This window comes from Lucilia sericata, unplaced genomic scaffold (genome assembly GCF_015586225.1).
Source record: "Lucilia sericata isolate MDLA Ls3-8-SP2 unplaced genomic scaffold, ASM1558622v1 Contig000237F_arrow, whole genome shotgun sequence".
In the NCBI taxonomy this organism is placed as follows: Eukaryota; Metazoa; Arthropoda; class Insecta; order Diptera; family Calliphoridae; genus Lucilia; species Lucilia sericata.
The window spans coordinates 95,001-117,620 of NW_023994264.1; the positions used below are offsets into that span (position 1 = coordinate 95,001).

At 31.6% G+C, this 22,620-nt stretch overlaps 1 protein-coding gene across 1 annotated transcript in view; it reads right to left on the reverse strand.

Annotated features, from left to right (window-relative positions):
- The window catches only part of LOC119602522 (calcitonin gene-related peptide type 1 receptor), a 170,374-nt gene that overhangs the window by 22,830 nt on the left and 124,924 nt on the right, over nt 1-22,620 (reverse strand). Inside the window, 4 exon segments of the mRNA XM_037954094.1 lie at nt 8,634-8,757; nt 8,992-9,168; nt 9,281-9,507; nt 9,659-9,785. Of these exon segments, the coding sequence (XP_037810022.1) occupies nt 8,634-8,757; nt 8,992-9,168; nt 9,281-9,507; nt 9,659-9,785 (655 nt within the window).

Here is a 22,620-nt window from a genome sequence, read left to right on the forward strand (position 1 = left end):
AGATAGATAGATAGATAGATAGATAGATAGATAGATAGATAGATAGATAGATAGATAGATAGATAGATAGATAGATAGATAGATAGATAGATAGATAGATAGATAGATAGATAGATAGATAGATAGATAGATAGATAGATAGATAGATAGATAGATAGATAGATAGATAGATAGATAGATAGATAGATAGATAGATAGATAGATAGATAGATAGATAGATAGATAGATAGATAGATAGATCGGATACAATCGGATACAATCTATATACATAAAATAGTTGCGTTACTGACTGACTGATTTATCATCGCACAGCCAAAACGGCTGCACCTAGAATCATGAACTTTTGACAGTAGATGTGTTTTTGGTTATGTAGATCCACTAAGGAGGGATTTTTGGGAATTTGTACATTTAGGGGCGAAGAAGGGGGAAAACGGGTAAAACTGGTTTTCCTAATTAACTAACCTAATATTAGTTATACAAGAAAAATTTTAAATGTTCCTGTATCTACTCTTAAAATAAGCAGAAGGGTGTCTGGAACTTTTTTGAAATTCGCACTTTTAAGGGGTTAAAATGTGTAACAAAAGTGATTTTGGTATCGTTTTTGGACCTTTATAACTTTTTAACTAATAAACAAAATAAAATTTTTGTAAATATTTTGAATATATGTATCATCCAAAATTAGGAGACACCTGTTTCGTACTTTTTTTAAATTCAGTCCTTTTTGGGTGTAAAAGGGAGAGAACTGTATTTTTGGTACTTTTTTTTAGCACATAAAGAAAACTTTTTCGATTTATTGAAGTATTCCTAACACTGTAATATTTATTGGAACAAAATTTTTTTTACTTCACTGGGGAAAAACGTACCAAAAAGGGAAAAACGGGAAATTTAATTTTATTCAAACTCATTGACCCAATTTTTATAAAATTTGAAAAAGTAGTTTATTTACTCACACATAATAAGCTATTGGTATATTATTTTGTAATTCGAGTACTAAGTCCTATATAGGAACAAATTCGAGTAAATTGTTTGGTACTTTTTGAAAGCGCAACTTTTCTAGAACAAATGAATGCAGATTTGAATTTATTGAGAGAGATTTTTGTACTTTTTCGTTTTTCCGATGGTACTTTTTGATATTTTCACGATATTTGAACATCGAAATATAAAATTTAAAATGTGCCTTAGTGAATGAGAATCTACTGAAAAGGACTTTTGGTACTTTTTCATTCATCAAATTGTATTTTATGAATTGTATATAATATTGAACACAGAAACATAAAATTTTTTATTAAATGAGAATCTATTAGAGGTATTTTATAGTACTTTTTTTCAAATAGTACTTTCGAAATTTTCTATTATGTGGAAGCTAACGAAAGAAACTCAAAATACAAGCTTCTTCCTGAATGCGAAATTATTCACATGATATTGAACGTAAAAAATTGAAATATTAAAAAAATTTTAATTAATTTTAATTTTTCTATAAAAGTAAACAAAATTGTATATATATTTAGTTTTGGTTAGGGTAGCGAAGCACCCAGGGTATGCTAGTTTTACACAAGTTAGCTATGTCCTTCTGTTTACTTTGTCTATGTAACTCGAGCCCACGTTAAAACGAATTAATGAAATTCAGTGAAAATATTGGAGGGTGTTTAAGACTCTGCTCGTCCAGAAATAGCAATCTAACTTTTTTGTCCTGCATCGCACATAATTTGTTTATTAAATTTTTGATAAATATTTCCGAAAACAAAAGTATTAACCAATGCATTTACATTGTTATATTAAGCTAAATTTAATGAATTTAATTTATTTGTCCTTATAAAATGTATGATTAATATTTCAACAAATCTCCTATTTTGTAGATTCTTAAATTTTTTCTAATATATATTGGGTAGACTTCATTTCACCTTTATTGTTATAGAATTCTTTGAATATCCTTTAGAATTTATTGCAAAATGTTTCATTTAATTTTTTGTTTTTGTACATACATATAACAATTTTCTTTGTTTTCATTTTTGTAACCATAGAATTATTTATAAACAAGAAAACAAAAAACAAATACAAAGAAACACAAGCAAACATTTTAATATTTAATATAAATAAAACGAAGTAACTTGATCCTGTGAATAAAAACCAAGATTTCAAGGTCTTTATGTTACAAAAAGAATTTCTTTGTATATGCAAATCTGATTTAGTATTTGCTATAACATGAGTATTATTTATTGTCGTATTGTAAACTATAAAGTACTTTTGTATATAAGAATATTTTCGTTATTTTCTAAGTAATGTTTAAGATTAAACACCATTAGATGTGGGATATATACATAAGTAGTATTATGTGGGGGTATTAAAAGCTGATTTTTATATGGACGGGAGTTTGTAAAAATATAAGGTGTGTTTCAGAATTATAAGAACACTTTTTATTATAATATTTTTCTTAAAAATGTTTAATAAATTTTATAAATTATTTTGGAAACATGATCACCTTTGAACGTGCTTTTCATGGATGTGCAATTTGTCTCCATTTCTTTCGTAATTTCTAATATTTTTCAAATAACAAGTTTGTCTTTGTTTCAAAATTAAAAAAACACTTCATTATTTTTTAAAAATTAAACACAATTTTAAAAAATTATTTGGTAATTCGGCCTCCCTTATATTTTAGAAGATTAAATATTCCAGAATTCACACTTTTTACTAAAGTTTTTATTATATTTTGATAAATATTTGATGATTCCTGTGAAATTCCATTTTTTCGTAAATTAAGGCTTTCGTACGTTGATTTCCCAAGTAAACTCGATTGGGTTGTATCCCCTAAAGACTTTCCATGGACTTTACATCTAGTTAGCACTGCTGACCACTCTAAAGCAGGTGTATTTTTGGTGTTAAACCAGTTTTTGAAAAATCTTATGTTGGGTATAAAGCATTTTCTTGCTGAAAATTTAGTTTTTTGTTGGACTTTGTGTCATGAAAAGCACAAAATTAATTTCTAGAGTTCTGGCGAAGGACGTGCTGTTAATTTTACATGAATGAAATTGGAGGCAGACGTCGGAGCAAAAAGCTGCACTAACCATCAGCAACCCATCACCAAAATTTCTCTTGGGAAAGTGTAGGGAATCCTTGCTCATATCTCCCCAATATCCTTATTTTCTATCTGGATTCCACTTTTTTCCTTCGAAAATATAAACTGATGTAAAATTTATAGTTATTTTCCCATTTACAAAAAAATAGATAAAGTAATACTTGGATGTAATTTACTTGCATGTTTTCTTTCGCTAACTGCAGCTTTGCAGTAACATTATGGGGTAGTAACCGCGGAACTTGCATCATTTTTAATTATTTTGAATTATTTATTTCTGAAATTGTCCTCCACACTGTTATTTTAGGCACTGAAACGCCAATCTGAGCTTTTATATATTTTAAACTCAAATTTGAATTGTTCTTTTTACGAATAATATGGGGTATTTCTCGCTGGGAAAGAGTTTTTTGTCATGCTGATCACTTGGTTTGTGCTCAATTATCACGATAAATAAAAAAAAATAACAACTTTCTCAATCCTATCCAATTTCTGAGCAATTTGCCTAAATTTCAAAAGTTGGTCTTTTATGGCCGAAATTTTACCTTTTGCAGGGTCAGAATGAAAAAAATCTACATGGTACATCAAAGACACAATTCTTTTCTTTATTTTAGGACCAATTATATCCAAGATTTTTGGCCTACTAAGTTGCATAATAGGTTTTTATTGATTTGGTTTTATAATTATGCAACATTAAAATAACGGAAAACTTCCAGAAATGCAACAACAATAATCTCAAAATTATTTTTTTTGTATATGTATAAATAGTAAATGCAAAAACGTATTATTTGTACAATTTTTTTGTAGATCCATTCAATACTTGAAGAGAAATTCGAAAAATATATTTGTTCTTATAATTTTGAAACACACCTTACACTTAAAGTAAGTTTATATTATTTATAAAACCATTTTGGTAAAATTGAATTACAATGAAATTCCGTGTTTATTTACAGTAATAGGCTCAAAATCAATTGCTGTGTCGATTGACTGTCCATGTAGACTATATGTTAAACTATAGACGACACTATAGACTAGAATAGACTAGACTACAAACTAGATTATAGATTAGACTATTGACTAGACTATAATCTAGTTTATATACTAGTTTATAGACTAGACTATAGACTAGACTATAGACTAGACTATAGACTAGACTATAGACTAGACTATAGACTAGACTATAGACTAGACTATAGACTAGACTATAGACTAGACTATAGACTAGACTATAGACTAGACAATAGACTAGACTATAGACTAGACTATAGACTAGACTATAGACTAGACTATAGACTAGACTATAGACTAGACTATAGACTAGACTATAGACTAGACTATAGACTAGACTATAGACTAGACTATAGACTAGACTATAGACTAGACTATAGACTAGACTATAGACTAGACTATAGACTAGACTATAGACTAGACTATAGACTAGCGACCGTATTGCAAAACCCAACTGAAGATGCTGAGCATGTTATGTTCTGCTGTCCAAGATTTGAAAATGCGCGTTTGTCAATTGAAGTAGTCATAGGACGGGTTATTAACGTCGCAAACATAATAGATGTGGCAATGGAAAAGAAAGAAAATTGGGACATCGTTTGTAGCATCATTAAAGAAGTCCACGAAAAGTTACGAGTGGAAGAAAGCAGAGGAAAGTTATTGTTGCAGTTAGAAGCAGAGACTAATTAAGTCTATCCGGTCCTGCGAAGTAATATCGTAATAGACAGTCCCGCAGGGCTCATGGAAGAGAAAGGAGGTGTTTTTAGTCGGTAGAAATCCGACATAACCCAAACAACACCTGGGTATCTAATGCAAGATTTTTCACCTACCTATCGAAAAAAAAAAAAAAAAAAAAGACTAGACTAGACTATAGACTAGACTATAGACTAGACTATAGACTAGACTATAGACTATAGGACTAGACTAATAGACTCGGACTATAGACTAGACTATAGACTAGACTATAGACTACTATAGACTAGACTATAGACTAATCTCGTAATAGGACAGTCCCGCAGGGCTCATGGAAGAGAAAGGAGGTGTTTTTAGTCGGTAGAAATCCGACATAACCCAAACAACACCTGGGTATCTAATGCAAGATTTTCACCTACCTATCGAAAAAAAAAAAAAAAAAAAGACTAGACTATAGACTAGACTATAGACTAGACTATAGACTAGACTATAGACTAGACTATAGACTAGACTATAGACTAGACTATAACTAGACTATAGACTAGACTAAGACTAGACTAGACTATAGACTAGACTATAGACTAAGACTATAGGACTAGACTATAGACTAGGACTATAGACTAGACTATAGACTAGACTATAGACTAGACTATAGACTAGACTATAGACTAGGACTATAGACTAGGACTATAGACTAGACTATAGACTATGACTATAGACTAGACTAGACTATAGACTAGACTATAGACTAGGACTATAGACTAGACTAATAGACTAGACTATAGACTAGGACTATAGACTAGACTATAGGACTATAGAAGCTATAGACTAGACTATAGACTAGACTATAGACTAGACTATAGACTAGACTATAGACTAGACTATAGACTAGACTATAGACTAGACTATAGACTAGACTAGACTATAGACTAGACTATAGACTAGACTATAGACTAGACTATAGACTAGACTATAGACTAGACTATAGACTAGACTAGACTAGACATAGACTAGACTATAGACTAGACTATAGACTAGACTATAGATAGACTAGACTATAGACTAGACTATAGACTAGAACTATAGACTAGACTATAGACTAGACTACTAGACTAGACTATAGACTAGACTATAGACTAGACTATAGACTAGACTATAGACTAGACTATAGACTAGACTATAGACTAGACTATAGACTAGACTATAGACTAGACTATAGACTAGACTATAGACTAGACTAAGACTAGACTATAGACTAGACTATAGACTAGACTATAGACTAGACTAGACTAGACTCTAGACTAGACTATAGACTTATAGACTAGACTATAGACTAGACTATAGACTAGGGACTATAGACTAGACTATAGACTAGACTATAGACTAGGACTATAGACTAGACTATAGACTAGACTATAGACTAGACTATAGACTAGACTATAGACTAGACTATAGACTAGACTATAGACTAGACTATAGACTAGGACTATAGACTAGACTATAGACAGACTATAGACTAGACTATAGACTAGGACTATAGACTAGACTATAGACTAGACTATAGACTAGACTATAGACTAGACTATAGACTAGACTATAGACTAGACTATAGACTAGACTATAGACTAGACTATAGACTAGACTATAGACTAGACTATAGACTAGACTCTAACTAGGACTAGACTATAGACTAGACTATAGACTAGACTATAGACTAGACTATAGACTAGACTATAGACTAGGACTATAGACTAGACTATAGACAGACTAGACTAGACTATAGACTAGACTATAGACTAGACTATAGACTAGACTATAGACTAGACTATAGACTAGACTATAGACTAGACTATACTAGACTATAGACTAGACTATAGACTAGACTATAGACTAGACTATAGACTAGACTATAGACTAGACTATAGACTAGACTATAGACTAGACTATAGACTAGACTATAGACTAGACTATAGACTAGACTATAGACTAGACTATAGACTAGACTATAGACTAGACTATAGACTAGACTATAGACTAGACTATAGACTAGACTATAGACTAGACTATAGACTAGACTATAGACTAGACTATAGACTAGACTATAGACTAGACTATAGACTAGACTATAGACTAGACTATAGACTAGACTATAGACTAGACTATAGACTATAGACTATAGACTAGACTATAGTCTAGTCTATAGTCTATTTAGAAAAGGTACCGAAAATGTTGTGGGGTTTTTTCCGATATCAAAAACTACCGAAAATATTTAACTGCTGTATCATTCGTGCCTGATCTACAATTGATCTTTACTTTTTAGAGTCTCTTCTGATGGAAAATATTTGGTATGGAAAAATAAATTATTTTTATAGACTAGACTATAGACTAGACTATAGACTAGACTATAGACTAGACTATAGACTAGACTATAGACTAGACTATAGACTAGACTATAGACTAGACTATAGACTAGACTATAGACTAGACTATAGACTAGACTATAGACTAGACTATAGACTAGACTATAGACTAGACTATAGACTAGACTATAGACTAGACTATAGACTAGACTATAGACTAGACTATAGACTAGACCATAGACTAGACTATAGACTAGACTATAGACTAGACTATAGACTAGACTATAGACTAGACTATAGACTAGACTATAGACTAGACTATAGACTAGACTATAGACTAGACTATAGACTAGACTATAGACTAGACTATAGACTAGACTATAGACTAGACTATAGACTAGACTATAGACTAGACTATAGACTAGACTATAGACTAGACTATAGTCTAGTCTATAGTCTATTTAGAAAAGGTACCGAAAATGTTGTGGGGTTTTTTCCGATATCAAAAACTACCGAAAATATTTAACTTCTGTATCATTCGTGCCTGATCTACAATTGATCTTTACTTTTTAGAGTCTCTTCTGATGGAAAATATTTGGTATGGAAAAAATAAATTATTTTAATGTAATTTTTTCGCCGATATGAAATGTAACATTTTTTTCCCCATTTATATGAATAAATTTAAATTGAATTTTCAGAAATAATTAGTCTTTTGTATATGCACATTTTTTGTAATAACAAACGACAATTTGCACAAGCATATGACTAAATAAATTTCCAAGAATAAATATGTAATTGTAAATGTCTAGCCAAATTTTCTTCTTTTATTTTTCTTCTTAATAAAACATTCAAAAATTTAGTTGGAAACCCGACAAGTAGGTTGAAGAAATTGTTAAAAAAAAATTACGATTACAGAATTAGCGGCTCAGAGGGAGCAATTATCAAGTCATCTACCCCGTAAGATGAATAGAAATTAACTAGTAAAATTAAACAAGCTGGTCGCTGAAAGCAAACGAATAAAATATTTGTTGTGTTAATTAGATTCTTTTCTGTTTTGTATTCAGCTTATTTGAAATAATTCTATACTTTTTAAGAAGTTGTCTTAGAAAAAGTTTTTAAGCTGTTCGTTGTTGTAGAACAATTTGTTTAAAAATATGAAATTGAAATAAACTTGGTTACAGTTAAGCTCTAATCATCTTATGGAGTATTTTGTAGTAAATTGTTATTATTTTCATTTTATGTTGAAAATAGTCGACTATAGCAAAACTTTACACTATGATGAACGGTTTTACTTTAAAAGGATGTAAGGCTATTAGTTTATGATCATAAACACCCTCAAAGTGGTGTAAAAGGATTCCACTCGTCCTGGTATATTGTTGATTAAATAACACAAATATTAAAGTTGAAATTATAATAAACATTCCTTGATTACAGTAATTATATATCCCCTTATTAATGAATAAAATAAATAACTAAGAAGAACTTAAATAAAGTATTTCTTTACTCACCTGAAATGAAGCAGTAAATGCAGATATTACTTCATAAGTATGTTCCCAAGGATGATTGGGATCGGGACGAAAGGGTGTTAAAATATATTGCAAACCCAGTAATGGCACCAGCAGCAATGTGGCACTAAAATGAAAAACGCAAGAAAAAGTTACAGAGATGTTTTATTAAAACATATAATACCATTTAACAACTTTGCCAACTTAAATTGCTAAATAAATTTTTTTCCCTTCAAATCTAATTTACTCTAGTATAAGCCCACTGAAATAGCGTAGCAAAAAAAGACAACTAAACGTGGTCATAACAAAGGAAATAAAATTAGAAGAAAAAACAAAAAATACTGTAACATTTATAACTCACCGAAATGCCTGGAGCACTGTACGTGATGGGCCACAACTGTTTTGTAGACTGGCGGGTGCTTTCATCTTTAATAAAACAACACGAACAATATTGCACAGGAAGAGTAGATTAAGGAACATTGAAATGCAAACAGGTACAACCAAAATATTTTCAAATTTTGTTTGATTCATCCAACAGCTGTAGATAAGCATAAAATAACAATAAAAATTTAACAAAAATATTTAATAACAAAAACTTTTAAACAATATCTGTCTCTTTTAAATGTATAATTAATAAACCTTAAACTTACTGGGCATTATCAGTGGCCGAACCAATCAAACCACGCGCCAAACCATAAACAAATATGACAACAGCTGGTGAGCCCCAACCAAATGCTATCAACCATTTAACTAGTTTCTTCTCTGATATAAAGGCTGACACCAGAACTGTATGTAAATAGAAACCTTCACACAGCATCCAGGAATAGTTGGTTAGAAGAAAATAATGTAAAATTACATGTAAAACTACACATATAGGCTGTAGTTAGTCAAAGGTTTACACCATCAGGTTCATAAAGTTGGTGTTGTAAAAATGAAATGAAAAATTTAAATTTAATCGTTATTAGATTTTAAACTGAAAAATTTTAAATTCTATTTTAATTGTTTGCATTATACACTACTTAACTTACCGGATTTTGTTGCAGCAGTTCTCCGTCCGGTAGCACAACCAAATACCACACCAACCATAAGGAGTTATTGGCAGCGAAGGATGTAAAAAGATTCATATGCAACGTTATACGAGCACATTTCAAGGATCTGCAAATGAAGGACAAACATAAATACTTTAAATTATGTAAAAAATAATCATTATTTGTAAGTATTGTGTAAAAAATGTAATGAGTGATGCGTATGAGTAATATTTAAACTCATATAATAATTTAATATAAAGTATACGTTCAGGCACCACAAAATGAATATAAAGTACATATGTACATTGTTTAGTTAGGGTTGTATACCTAAAAAGGTATACATTAGGGTGGGTCGAAAAATGTTTAATCAGTCACCCCCTACGATTAAAAATATATTAATAACATTTCAAATATAAAGAATATTTTTTTGCCATGCCTAGAAATACCGCCCTTTTTGTTTTTATATATTACGTCGCCACTTTAAGTCCGACCGTGACATATCATATATCAGTATTTATGACTTGACTGTAGCTATATTTCACTCTTAGGTAATTTTTTAATTCGACGTCATATTCTAAGCGCGACTTCTGATATCTCGGATCCTTCCCCAAAATCTAAAATTGTGGCTATACTGGGATAAAGTACATTTAATTATATGAACTATTAGCTATTAAAATGCTCACTATTTTACAGGTATTTAAAATATATTTGTATATATTTTATATATTTTGAATAATTAATTTGCTAGGGATATTGTCGAAAACAATTTTTTCAAAATAATTTACAATACAAATTTGTATCTTTATAAAATACGATGAAAAATTAAAGAGTTATGCTAAGTTTTATAAAAATATTTCATGTTTTTTTATACAACTACCTGCATGTTTCTTGTTTTTTTAAACAATTCTGAAAAATGTTTATATTAATTTTAATAAAATGTGATACATTTTTAAAACTAATAAAAAAAGAATAGCCGAGAATGCCCGACCGACCATATGATATCAGTTATGAGTATATCTAAAATGTGATTTCTTTTCATACCCTTCACCACTTTAGTGGGGAGGGTATATTGGGTTTGTGGTGATGCTTGTAACGCACAATAATATTGGTCCATGTTCGTCCGTCCATGTAAACCTTGTAATCAAACTACAAACTTGCAATTTTGAAGCTATTGCAATGAAATTTGGTACATGATCTTCTATTGTCCCAGGGACGAAGCCTATTGAAAATGGTTAAGATCGGTCCATTATTTCACCTAGCTCACAGACAACTGAACCCCTGAATAGGGCTTGTAAACCTTCTAATCAAACTACAGGTCTCAATTTTGAAGATAATTCAATGAAATTTGGCACATGATTTTCTATGGTACGAAGCCTATTGACAATGGTTAACATCGGTCCATTATTTCACCTAGCCCCCATACAACTGAACCCGACGAATAGGGCTTTCAAGTTCATAATTATGTTTAATATAATCGTATCGCGACAAAAAGCTGCAAAACCAAGTTCTAGCCATTATGACTCTCATGATTTTTATAATTATAGGGTCTCATTTGACCATAGACCCTATACAAAGCCTCCTTCAAAATTTGACTTAAATGTCCACAATTTTATTCAACAATAAATGGCTTAAGTATATCTGAGACAAGGTACAATTTAACTTAAATGCTTTATTTTGAAAACTAAATCACATTTTATTTTTGTAACAGGTGTAGGGTATTACATGGTCGGCCTCGCCCGACTATAATTTCTTACTTGTTTAATATAGCATTTATATTGAATTTTGTCTTAATTTCCATATACTATTTAAGCAATTTATTGATGAAAAACTGATTTTCAGAAAGAGGCTACACATGGGAGCTAGGATCAATTATGGGCCGAACCTCAAATCGATCAAAATTTGGTGGAGGCATTAATGTATGTTCATATAGGAGTTAGATATGCAGAATTTCATCATAATGATAGTGTTTAAGAGGGAATTAACGACCTTGAAGCCATAATTAAGAGTTCCAAAGCCCTATTCGGGGGTACGATTGTATGAAGGCTAGGGGAATAATGGACCGATTTAATCAATTTTTAAACAACTTCGTCCTTGGTTAAAATGAAACGTATGAGCCTATTTAAATCAAATTATCTGGAAAATTGCGACTTGTAGTTTGATTACAAGGTTTACATAGACGCACAGTCGGACGGACATAGCTAAACCACTATAGTGCTGTAGGATATAATTACCTTTCTTCTTTTTTGATAGGAAGTTAGATCTGAAATGGTTTGTAACTGAAACAAGTTAGAGTGCTATATTCGGCTGTGCCGAATCTTAAATACCCTCCACCAACTACTTTTATATTAATACTTTTATATTTGATCAAATATTTGTAGAAATAAGTTTTCTCATGTCTTAAATAGAAAATCCCCAAGATTTTAACAGCTTAAATCTGTTACAATTCCAAAATTTATTGAACATTACATTTTCTTTTATATTTTTATAGCGCCCTAAGATATGCCTTAAATTTATTTAATAATGTGCATGTATGCATATTTGTGAAAGATTTAAGGATTTTCAAAATACATATATATAATTTTGTTCTATACAAATTGATAATGCAACTAGTTAAATACGGTTAAAGTGCTTTCAGGGGCAGGACCTAGTATGGGAGATATGACCAATTATAGACCGATCGTAAGAAATTCTTTTAGCAAAATTTCTGTACATAAAGGCTATATTTCAGTCAAATTTTGTATCTATATCGTAATTAAGTAATAAGTAATGTGTGTTCAAGTGATTTTCTGAAGGCAACCTTGCGTAGGACCGACCGCAAAATGACCTTGTATGTGAGCTATGACCAATTATGTATACAAAGACAAAATTTCAAAATTTTGTATCTATATCACTATTTGGTAATGAATATTGTGCATTTAAGTGATTTTCTGGAGGGGACCTAGTATGAGAGCTATGACCAAATATGGACCGATCGTAAAACAATTTTATAGTTTAATTTATTTATATAAGAACAATATTTTTGCTAAATGGTAATGAGTTATGTGCGTTTAAGTGCTTTTCGGAAGGGAACCTTGTATGGGAGCTATGACCAAGGACGGAACGATCGTGAAAACTTTTTGAAATAACATTTATGTATACAAAAAAAGTATTTATGCCAAATATTTTATGGGTATCACTATTTGGTAATGAGTTATGTGCCTTTAAGTGTTTTTCTGAAAGGGATCTTGTATGGGAGCTATGATCAATTATGGACAGATAGGAAAACAATTTCACAGTAATATTTCTGTGCATAAAAGCAATACTTGCACCAAATTTTATATGGATATCTTAATTTAGTAATGATTTATGTGGTTTTAAGTGATTTTCGGGAGGGGACCTTGTATAGAAGCTATGTCCAATTATGGACCGATCCAGAATTGTTTTCTCTGTATGAATTCTATTGACATAAGATTTTAATTTGCAAAATTTTGTGAAGATATCGACATTGTGACGGAAGTTATTAACAAAAAACCCATTTTCCGGGAATATATACCATTTTCATGGAATTATCTTGCATAGTTTTGGAGAAAATTACATCAGAATGTGTAAAAAATGCTTATTTTTTCGAGGTTGTTTTAAATTTTGATTCACAACTTTTCCCGGTTTTAACCAATTTTGCTCATTTTCAATACCAAACAACTTAGGAAAATTAAGAACATTTTGGGTGAATTTGGTTCAATTCTATTGCTTCGTATTTAACACAGATAGACGGACAGACGGACATAGCTAAATCGACTCAGAATTTGATAAGCCGAAGTGATATGTAAGTGTGAAATTAATGAATTCCTATCCTAATAAAGAAAGAATGTTGATAGTATTGGAAGGGAATTGTATGAGGTCCGACGCCTATACCACACCTAGCTACATCTCCTAAATCATCATGGAATGTTTTTCTTAGCCATTTCCGCCTCAGACTCTGTGCACCGGGACAGTCGCACAAAATATGCTCCACTGTCTCTAGTTCCTCTTCGTCTGTGATCTCATTACTCTGTATATTACAGTGCCCTGGAACCCAACACAACCTGACTGTATACATCCCAGATAGCTCACATATAACTCCATTATTTTTAGTCAATTATGAAATAATTAAAATAAGCGATAAAATTAAGGATTAATAAACGCGTGTTTCAAGTTGGAGATTATGAAAAATTTCCAATATCTGCTCCATGATTGTAATTATGGCAATGAATTCAAGGTTATTTTTATACGTTTTAGAAATTTCCAACTATTAAAGGTTTGTTTACTTCATGTCATACTGTCTTCCGATTCTAATGAAAGTTATTTCTTGAAAAAAAAAAAAACAACTTGTTAAAAGAAGTCAGCGTTTAAAAATTAATATTCGCTAACAAAGCGTAGTACATGTGTCGCTCTAACATATTTACATGCTTTCCATTTCGTGTATTCTTTTATTTTTATTTTCAAAACAAAATAAACAAAATTATTCTCAAGATTTTTCACATGTTTTGCAACATTTGTTTCAGTGTCAAGTAGCAAGGATTTTAAACTTTAGAAAACAAAAAATTTGAATAAAATTTTTTTTATACTTGTTTTATTTAAACCACAATATAGGTTTTAATTTTATATTAAAAAAATTAAACCAATGTACATATATACAACACAAACTTGTATATGTAGAGAAAAGTATTTCTTTACACACACACACTCAGATAGCAACATTATTCCTTGGATAAATAAAAAATAAACCGCAGGAAAAAAATTCAAAAAACGTAAATGTAAATACACATAAAGTTAGTTTAAGTTGTAAATATGCTAAGTATATTTTTGTAAAATTTTAAGTTTTGGTCCTTACCTAACAAAAAAGTGTTTTTAAAAATCAATAAATCCGTAAAAAATTAAATTTATACAATAAAATTAGATTAAATATAGTTTATGCCAAACTTTTTAATTTCTTAATAAAATTAAACATTTATAAACAGTTGGACTTAACGGGTTTTGGCACTAAACATAAATAAGTTATATTTATTTAAAACAAAGAAGATCGCAAACACACCTGTCATCAGGGGCAAAGATAAGTATTACTTACAAATGTCTGAAGTATTTCTGTAAATGTGTGGGAGTATATATGTGATTATGTTGAAAACTTGTTAAGTGTATCAATGCACAGTAGTAAGGAAGAATTTAAGTTAAAGAAAAAATTATACTAACCAAGTCAGAACTACAGACCCTAGGCTGGCATACAATCAAGATGATGGACATAGCGGCCTATATGCTAAAAACTGGTATATTGTCAAGACTGTCTAGAGTAGAATAAAGTTCAGTCCCGGCAATATACTAGTCTATGTACCATATTATAGACCTGCCTATAGTTCAGACATTAGACTTCCTTATTGTCTTATTGCTCAGATTTATATACCAATCTGGACTGTACTATAGCCTAGACTATTGGTTGTCTTTTATAGACCTATACGCCAGATAGTCCTATGTGCCTATCAACCAGAATATATGTTGGCTATAGTGCTGAATATATTCAAACCAGAGTACAAACAGACATATATTGTAAATAGGCTAGTGTACCGCGATATATTTGATCATACAGTTCACACTATAGACCGTAATCCAGAATATAGAGTGGTCTTTGTTTCAGACGAATATAAGTATTACAGGTCCATAATCTAGAATACAGACAAGCCCTGGGTCAATACTACAGACATGTCTCTAGACAGGCTTATAATCCAGAATATAATCTATATTAAAAATATAGACTGGCATATAGGCATGATTATTGACTAATAGAGAAGACATCGAATCAGAAAGTTTAAAATGCATATTTTTTACCATCTTTCGCTCCACTGTGCAATCTATTTCGGTGTGCGTATGTGTTTATTTTATAAATGTTTGTATATCCTTAAGAAATCCCCTGGCAAATTTACAAAATGAGTTAGTGTGTTTTTATTTAAAATGTATTTTATTAAAAAAAAACAAAAGGTAGGTGCAGGGTTATCATCTAACTTTTCTTTATAAATCTATTACTAATTCAATCACTTAAATAGTATATAAAACATTCGTGAGTGTTAATTATTTAGATATACGTATGTATTTGCTAATACTTTGTGCTAAGCACGAGTAAGTATATTTTTAACAAAATACTTCACTATTAAACCCTGTACACAGTTTCTAGAGAAACATTACTAAACCAACAGGAAGATGTTTCTTTCAAGAAACTCTAAGCTTTACTACTCTACCTACATACAACATTAATGCTAACAAATGTGTTAATCTCTAGGGGCGTATAAGAATAACATGACATATGAGAATTATATATTAAGTATTTTAATTTTACATTCTATTTCACCGTGGTTACAGACAGAGGGGATTTCAGGATTCTACTAATCGGCAGCGAATCGAAAAAATATGTCTGTGAGACTTTTTGAAGTTGAAAAAAATAAAACGGAAATTTAAAGAAAATTAAATTTTGTTTTGCATTTCAAAATTTATATCTACATTCACGAATATATAGACTGGTCTATAGTCAAGGCTATAGATTAGTTTAAAGCCAATACTATAGACTGATATATATTGAAGACTATAGACTAATCTATAGCCAATACTGATCTAGAGCCAATACTATAGACTCATCTATAGTCAAGACTATAGACTCATCTATAGTCAAGACTATAGACTCATCTATTGTCAAGACAACAGACTCATCTATAGTCAAGGCAATAGACTCATCTATAGTCAAGACTATAGACTCATCAATAGTCAGGACTATAAACTCATCTATAGTCAAGACTATAGACTCATCCATAGTCAAGACTATAGACTGATCTATAGTCAAGACTATAGACTGATCTATAGTAAAGACTATAGATTCATCTATAGTAAAGACTATAGATTGATCTATATTCAAGACTATAGATTGATCTATATTCAAGATTATAGACTGATCTATAGTCAAGTATATATAATTAGTTATAATAAAAATTGATCTATATTCAACTATAGACTGGTCTATAGTCAACACTATAGACTTATCTATATTCAAGATTATATACTGATCTATACTCCAGTCTATATAAATATATATAATCAAGACTATGGACTGATCTACAGTAAATACTTTAGACTAATCTATAGTCAAGACTATAGACTGATCTATAGTCACGACTTTAGACTGATCAGTAGTCAAGACTATCTATAGTCAAGACTATAGACTGATCTATAGTCAAGACTATAGACTGATCTATAGTCAAGACTATAGACTGATCTATAGTCAAGACTATAGACTGATCTATAGTCAAGACTATAGACTGATCTATAGTCAAGATTATAGACTGATCTATAGTCAAGACTATAGACTGATCTATAGTCAAGACTATAGACTGATCTATAGTCAAGACTATAGACTGATCTATAGTCAAGACTATAGACTGATCTATAGTCCACAGTATAGATTGGCCTATAGTCCAGAGTATAGACTGGTCTATATTCTATAGTCCAGAGTATAGACTGGTCTATATTCTATAGTTCAGACTTTAGACTGGTCTATAGTCAAGACCACAGACTGGTCCAAAGTGCAGGCGCTATAGTGGTCTATAGTCCAGACTATAGAATGGTCTTTAGTTCAGACTATAGACTGGTCCATAGTCCAGACCACAGACTGGTCCATAGTTCAGACTTTATACTGGTCTATAGTCCAGACTATAGAATGGTCTATGGTCCAGACTATAGACTGTTCTATAATCCAGACTATAGATGTTCTATAGTAAAGAATATAGACTGTTCTATAGTAAAGACTATAGACTGTTCTATAGTCCAGGCTATAGACTATTCTATAGTCCAAACAATAGACTGTTCTATAGTTTGAAATATTGAACAGTTTATAGTCCAGACTATAGACTATTCTATAATCCAGACAATAGATGTTCTATAGTAAAGACTATAGACTGTTCTATAGTAAAGACCATAGACTGTTCTATAGTCCAGACTATGGACAGTTCTATAGTCCAGACTATAGACTGTTCTATAGTCCAGACTATAGACTGTTCTATAGTCCAGACTATTGACTGTTCTATAGTCCAGACTATAGACTGTTCTATAGTCCAGACTATTGACTGTTCTATAGTCCAGACTATGGACTGTTCTATAGTCCAGACTATGGACTGTGCTATAGTCCAGACTATGGACTGTACTATAGTCCAGACTATGGACTGTTCTAAAGTCCAGACTATGGACTTTGGACTGTTCTATAGTGGAGACTATAGAATGTTCTATAATTCAGACTAAAGACTTTTCTATTGTCCAAATTGTAAACTGATCTATATATATCTATATGACTTATAGCAAAGACTTTTCTATTGTCCAGATTGTACACTGATCTATATATATCTATATGTCTTATAGCAAAGACTATTATACAGTCAATACTGTTCCAGAATATATGTATATGTATATAGAATCTCTCCAGATAAGCCCTTATACACATAAACTCGAAAAAACTTTATTTCAGTTAACATCATGTGCTCGGATTTAGTTTTTTTTTTTATATGCATTTTTTTCATTTTGCATAGAATTTGTTATTTTTGTGTAAATTGTTTTTAATTTTATTACAATTTATTATTTCATACTGTTTGTAGTATATGAAACTGTATTTCATAGCAACAAATGTGATTTAGATTAAAAATTAGAATTTCAATTTGTTTATTTTTGCCTTTTCATTGTTTGCTCCTGTGTCACCGAATTTAACATAATAATTTCCATAAATATTATGTTCTTTATTTTCTTTTCTTCCTTTTTTTTAAGGCAAAATACACTTATGCTTATGTTTATACTTCGTAAACAGAAGAAAAGTTTAAACAGTAAGATGTATGAAAGTCTTACAGGAACAAATCAAAAAGTCTATAAAAATCCACATGTTACACAAAATAATATGTAAATATTATTCTTTTTGTACTCAACATTTAAATATTTATTGAGATTTAAGAATAATATAAACAAACATATTGTTTATGGAAAAGGAAAAATAAATGTTGTGTATAAAATTTAAGGATATAAGGAAACGATATAATTTAAAAACAAAAGAATTTATAGGTGACAGCTTAATCTACTATAAATAAATTTAAAAATATATATATTTTTTTTTAATTTAAATTTTATATATAGAGCGTATGATAAATATTTAAATATAAAGTATATAAAATAATATTAATCATACGTCCAAGTGAATTTACATGAAATCTAGATTTTATGTAAAAACAAAAATTTTGTTTTTTGTCAGACTATTTTAAAAGAAACAAAAGAGTAACTTTAAAGATTATGTGATTAAAAAAATATTTTAATTTGATTTTGTTACTAGAATTTTTAATTTTGGATGCAAATCTTATAGAGATTCTATGTCAAAAAACTTAAATCATTTCGAAATTCTAATTTATCTCTTTTTTTCAAAACCAATGACAACTTTATCTTTGTCATCTTTTAATTAAATTTTCTTCAAATTTATTAAGCAAAAATCCCACGTTTAAAACCCACAATATGAACTTATATTAAAATAGAAATCAATATTTTTTTGTAGCATTGACTTTAACAGAAATAAATGTGTCTCGTACATTGTGTAGTTTTGTTTAATTTATTTTTTTTCAGCTGATTGTGCACTTTTGACCTTTTTTCCAACTACATATTTCAACACGTTTCCAACATCAGGATATATCTATATATTACACCGTATACGTTTATGCGAAAATATGTGTGAGTGGTCGTGAACAAGTGTACTATGTGGTTGAATTAACAAGGATATCTTAAATGTAGTTAGTAGGATATAAACTCCCACATACAGATAGGAAAGAAGTACCTTAAAAGGTTAAAAAAACACACTAAGTACATTAACACTATGTCTGGTTGTGAGGTATGTATGTAGGTGTCTTTGTATGTGCTGAGAGATTTCCTAATGCAGCAATAAAACAAAAATGGATATAAGTTATAAAGGGTAACCCGTAAATGTAAAAAGGATGTAAATGGAATAATTACAAATTTCCATTTCAATGCAAGTCACGATTTTCGATACAATATATTATTGACCAAAAACGAACAAATTATATATCTTCTTAAAAGACAAGTCAAAATAGTGTTTTCTCTTGAAAATTTAAAAAAATCTAATAAAAAATCTTTCAAATGGCGTTCGATAGGGTGTGGCATGGTGCACTCTTATCAAAACTAACTGCTTTAGATGTCGGTAATTACTTCTCTCTTTATATCGAGCATTATATCGAGCTTTCTCAGTGATCGCTCTATACGAGTTGTTATAGATGGGATCTCATCTCTCAAACGAGTTCAAGATAAATTCAGGGGTACCGCAAGGCTCCGTTCTTTCTCCTACTCTATTTCTTATCTTTTTAAATGACCTCCTATGTCAAACTTCTAACCCTATCAACACTTTTGCAGATGATGGCAACATTTGCCATTCTTATTCATTCAACTATATGCCAAGTCCTTTGGAGAAAATGGGGGAATGAGGTAAAACATGAATAACTCACTTAATCAAAACCTAGTGGCAATCTCTGAATGGGGTCGTGAAAAATAGAGTCGATTTCAACGCACGTAAGACTCAATGTTGTCTATATATGTATATGGGTGCTGTAGATATTGAGGAGTCAGAAGCTCTTGATGTTCTGGGCATGAGAATACAGTGTGATGTTCGCTGGACCAAACACATATTTCAAGTGTCGAAGGAAGCATTCAAGGGTCTCGGTTTTCTTAAAAGGTGTAAGACATACTTCACACCCTCTGACCTCCTTACTATCTATATCACCTACATCCGACCTGAAGTGGTATACAACTCTCATGTATGGGCCGGCGCTTCAAAGTCTATTTTGGGGCTACTCGACCGTGTACAGGAGAGGGCGAAGGTACTTATCGGTGACACTAGGGTATTGATTCACTGGAGCATCGTCGCAATGTTGGGTGCGTTACACTGTTCTATCGATACTACAATGGAAATTGGTTCCTATGAAATTAGGGAACTTGTTCCCGAAACCCGCATATTCACATGCAACACACGACATTCAGCAAGAGCACACCTATTTGTGGTCGATTGGCCAGTGGATCGCACAATGCACTACAGAGAGAATTCGTTCTTTAGTCGTACTGTCCGTATGTGGAACAAACTTCCCCCAGAAGTCTTTCCTGCCACTTGCAATGTGGGTAGGTTTAAATCGAATGTCCACAAGCACTACTCCCTATATCCTCCCTCCCATAACCTATTTTCCTAGTTCCATTTTATATTCACTTTATTATTCATATGGAAGGTTCTACGCCCACCATGCCTCCTATTTGTAGTCCGTCCATTTTGTCTTTAATATCCATAATGATAATAAAGTGGCTCCGTTAGGATTTTCAATGTTATACTTTTTCTCCGATATATGCATGTACTAGGTTAATAGTTTCTTTATATGCGAGGTGTCATGCCCCCTTTATAAAGTCCATCCATTTTATCATAAAATGTTCACACGGACACAGCCTCTAAGGCATCTATAGACATACATATACATAGTCATATTTTCTCATAATATTTTCCATTTATCTCGGCGGATTGTATTCCCTAGCTCCCCCGGGGGCATGTTACCTTGATGAAAGATCCCATCTTGGTGTGATTGCAATTCTGGGGAAAAAGAAGTGCTACCAGTACCTCTAGTCTGCCGGGACTATATACTGGTGATGATCAAATCTATCCTCGGCCTTTTCTTGTAACGAATTGGGCCGGGCAGAGATTTGGACTCTGCCTTGTCCCGGTTATTGGTGAGGTTCCTTCGGGGTGCACGTGGAAGAGAATGTCGGTTAAAAGACTGATGCACGGTAAAGTCTATAATTCAGGATAAGTTCGGTGCTGTTGCCGAGACACCAAATAACCCACAAGGTAGTGATTGTTGGACTAAGCGTTGGAAATCAGTATATATGTATATATGATACAGGATGAATGTAAGGGGTTTACGGATCTTGCCCGCCTTATACCTAGAGTGAGTGTGTCTGATGTTGATCTCTAAGGCTGCATCGAAGTGTGTTGTATTGAATGGCGATAGATGAAAGGCATGTTATACAAGTGATATCACTGAATTCAGGATAAGTTCGGTGCTGTTTCCGAGACAACAAATAACCCACAAGGTAGTGACTGTTGGACTAAATGAAATGAGTTTGTATTAAGTATACAGGATGAATGTAAGGGGTTTACGGATCTTGCCCGCCCTTATACCTAGAGTGAGTGTGCCTGATGTTGTTCTCTAAGGCTGTGTCGAAGTGTGTTGGATTGAGTGGGGATAGATGAAAGGCATCTTATACAAGTGATATCATTGAATTTTCCTTCCTTGTCCATTTATGTTCGGGGAAAACTCTATTTATACCAGATTTACCACAGTGTGTTCTCAGTGAGTAAGAATCCAACAAATTTGTTGGATTCTTGTTTCAGTTTACCGAATACGTCTCTGAGTCTCTGAGTTCTATTGCCTACTCAAGAGAGACCGTCCCATCTGTGCGGTTTTAAACGGAAGTGATGTTTTTGCATCTCGGAAGTTAACCAACAAGGCACCAATGGTCAGAGGTTAGCTAGCTCGAGTACTTGAGCAAAGTGCTTGTATGTACAAAAATTGACACCTGCGTGTAAGTTAAACTAAGGGACGGTAGTGAGTCGTCAAGGAAGCTCACCCTACGGATGTGTTCACGTAAAGCACTTCGACATCTTGTATTCCCTATCTAGTCTTAGTCGCCAAACAATGTTCAATCGTAAAGTAGATAAGCGACCGTGAGCCAAATTATTTATCTCGCCAGATTGTAGAAATATTTGCAGATTAAGACCTGAAGAACTTAAATTCCTCAAATTGCACTCATAATTGTGTTTCCCATATTCATAGCTATCCTCTTACATTTAATCATTTGCCGACAGAAAGCCAAAGCGGTAATCTCGTCTTCTCCATAAA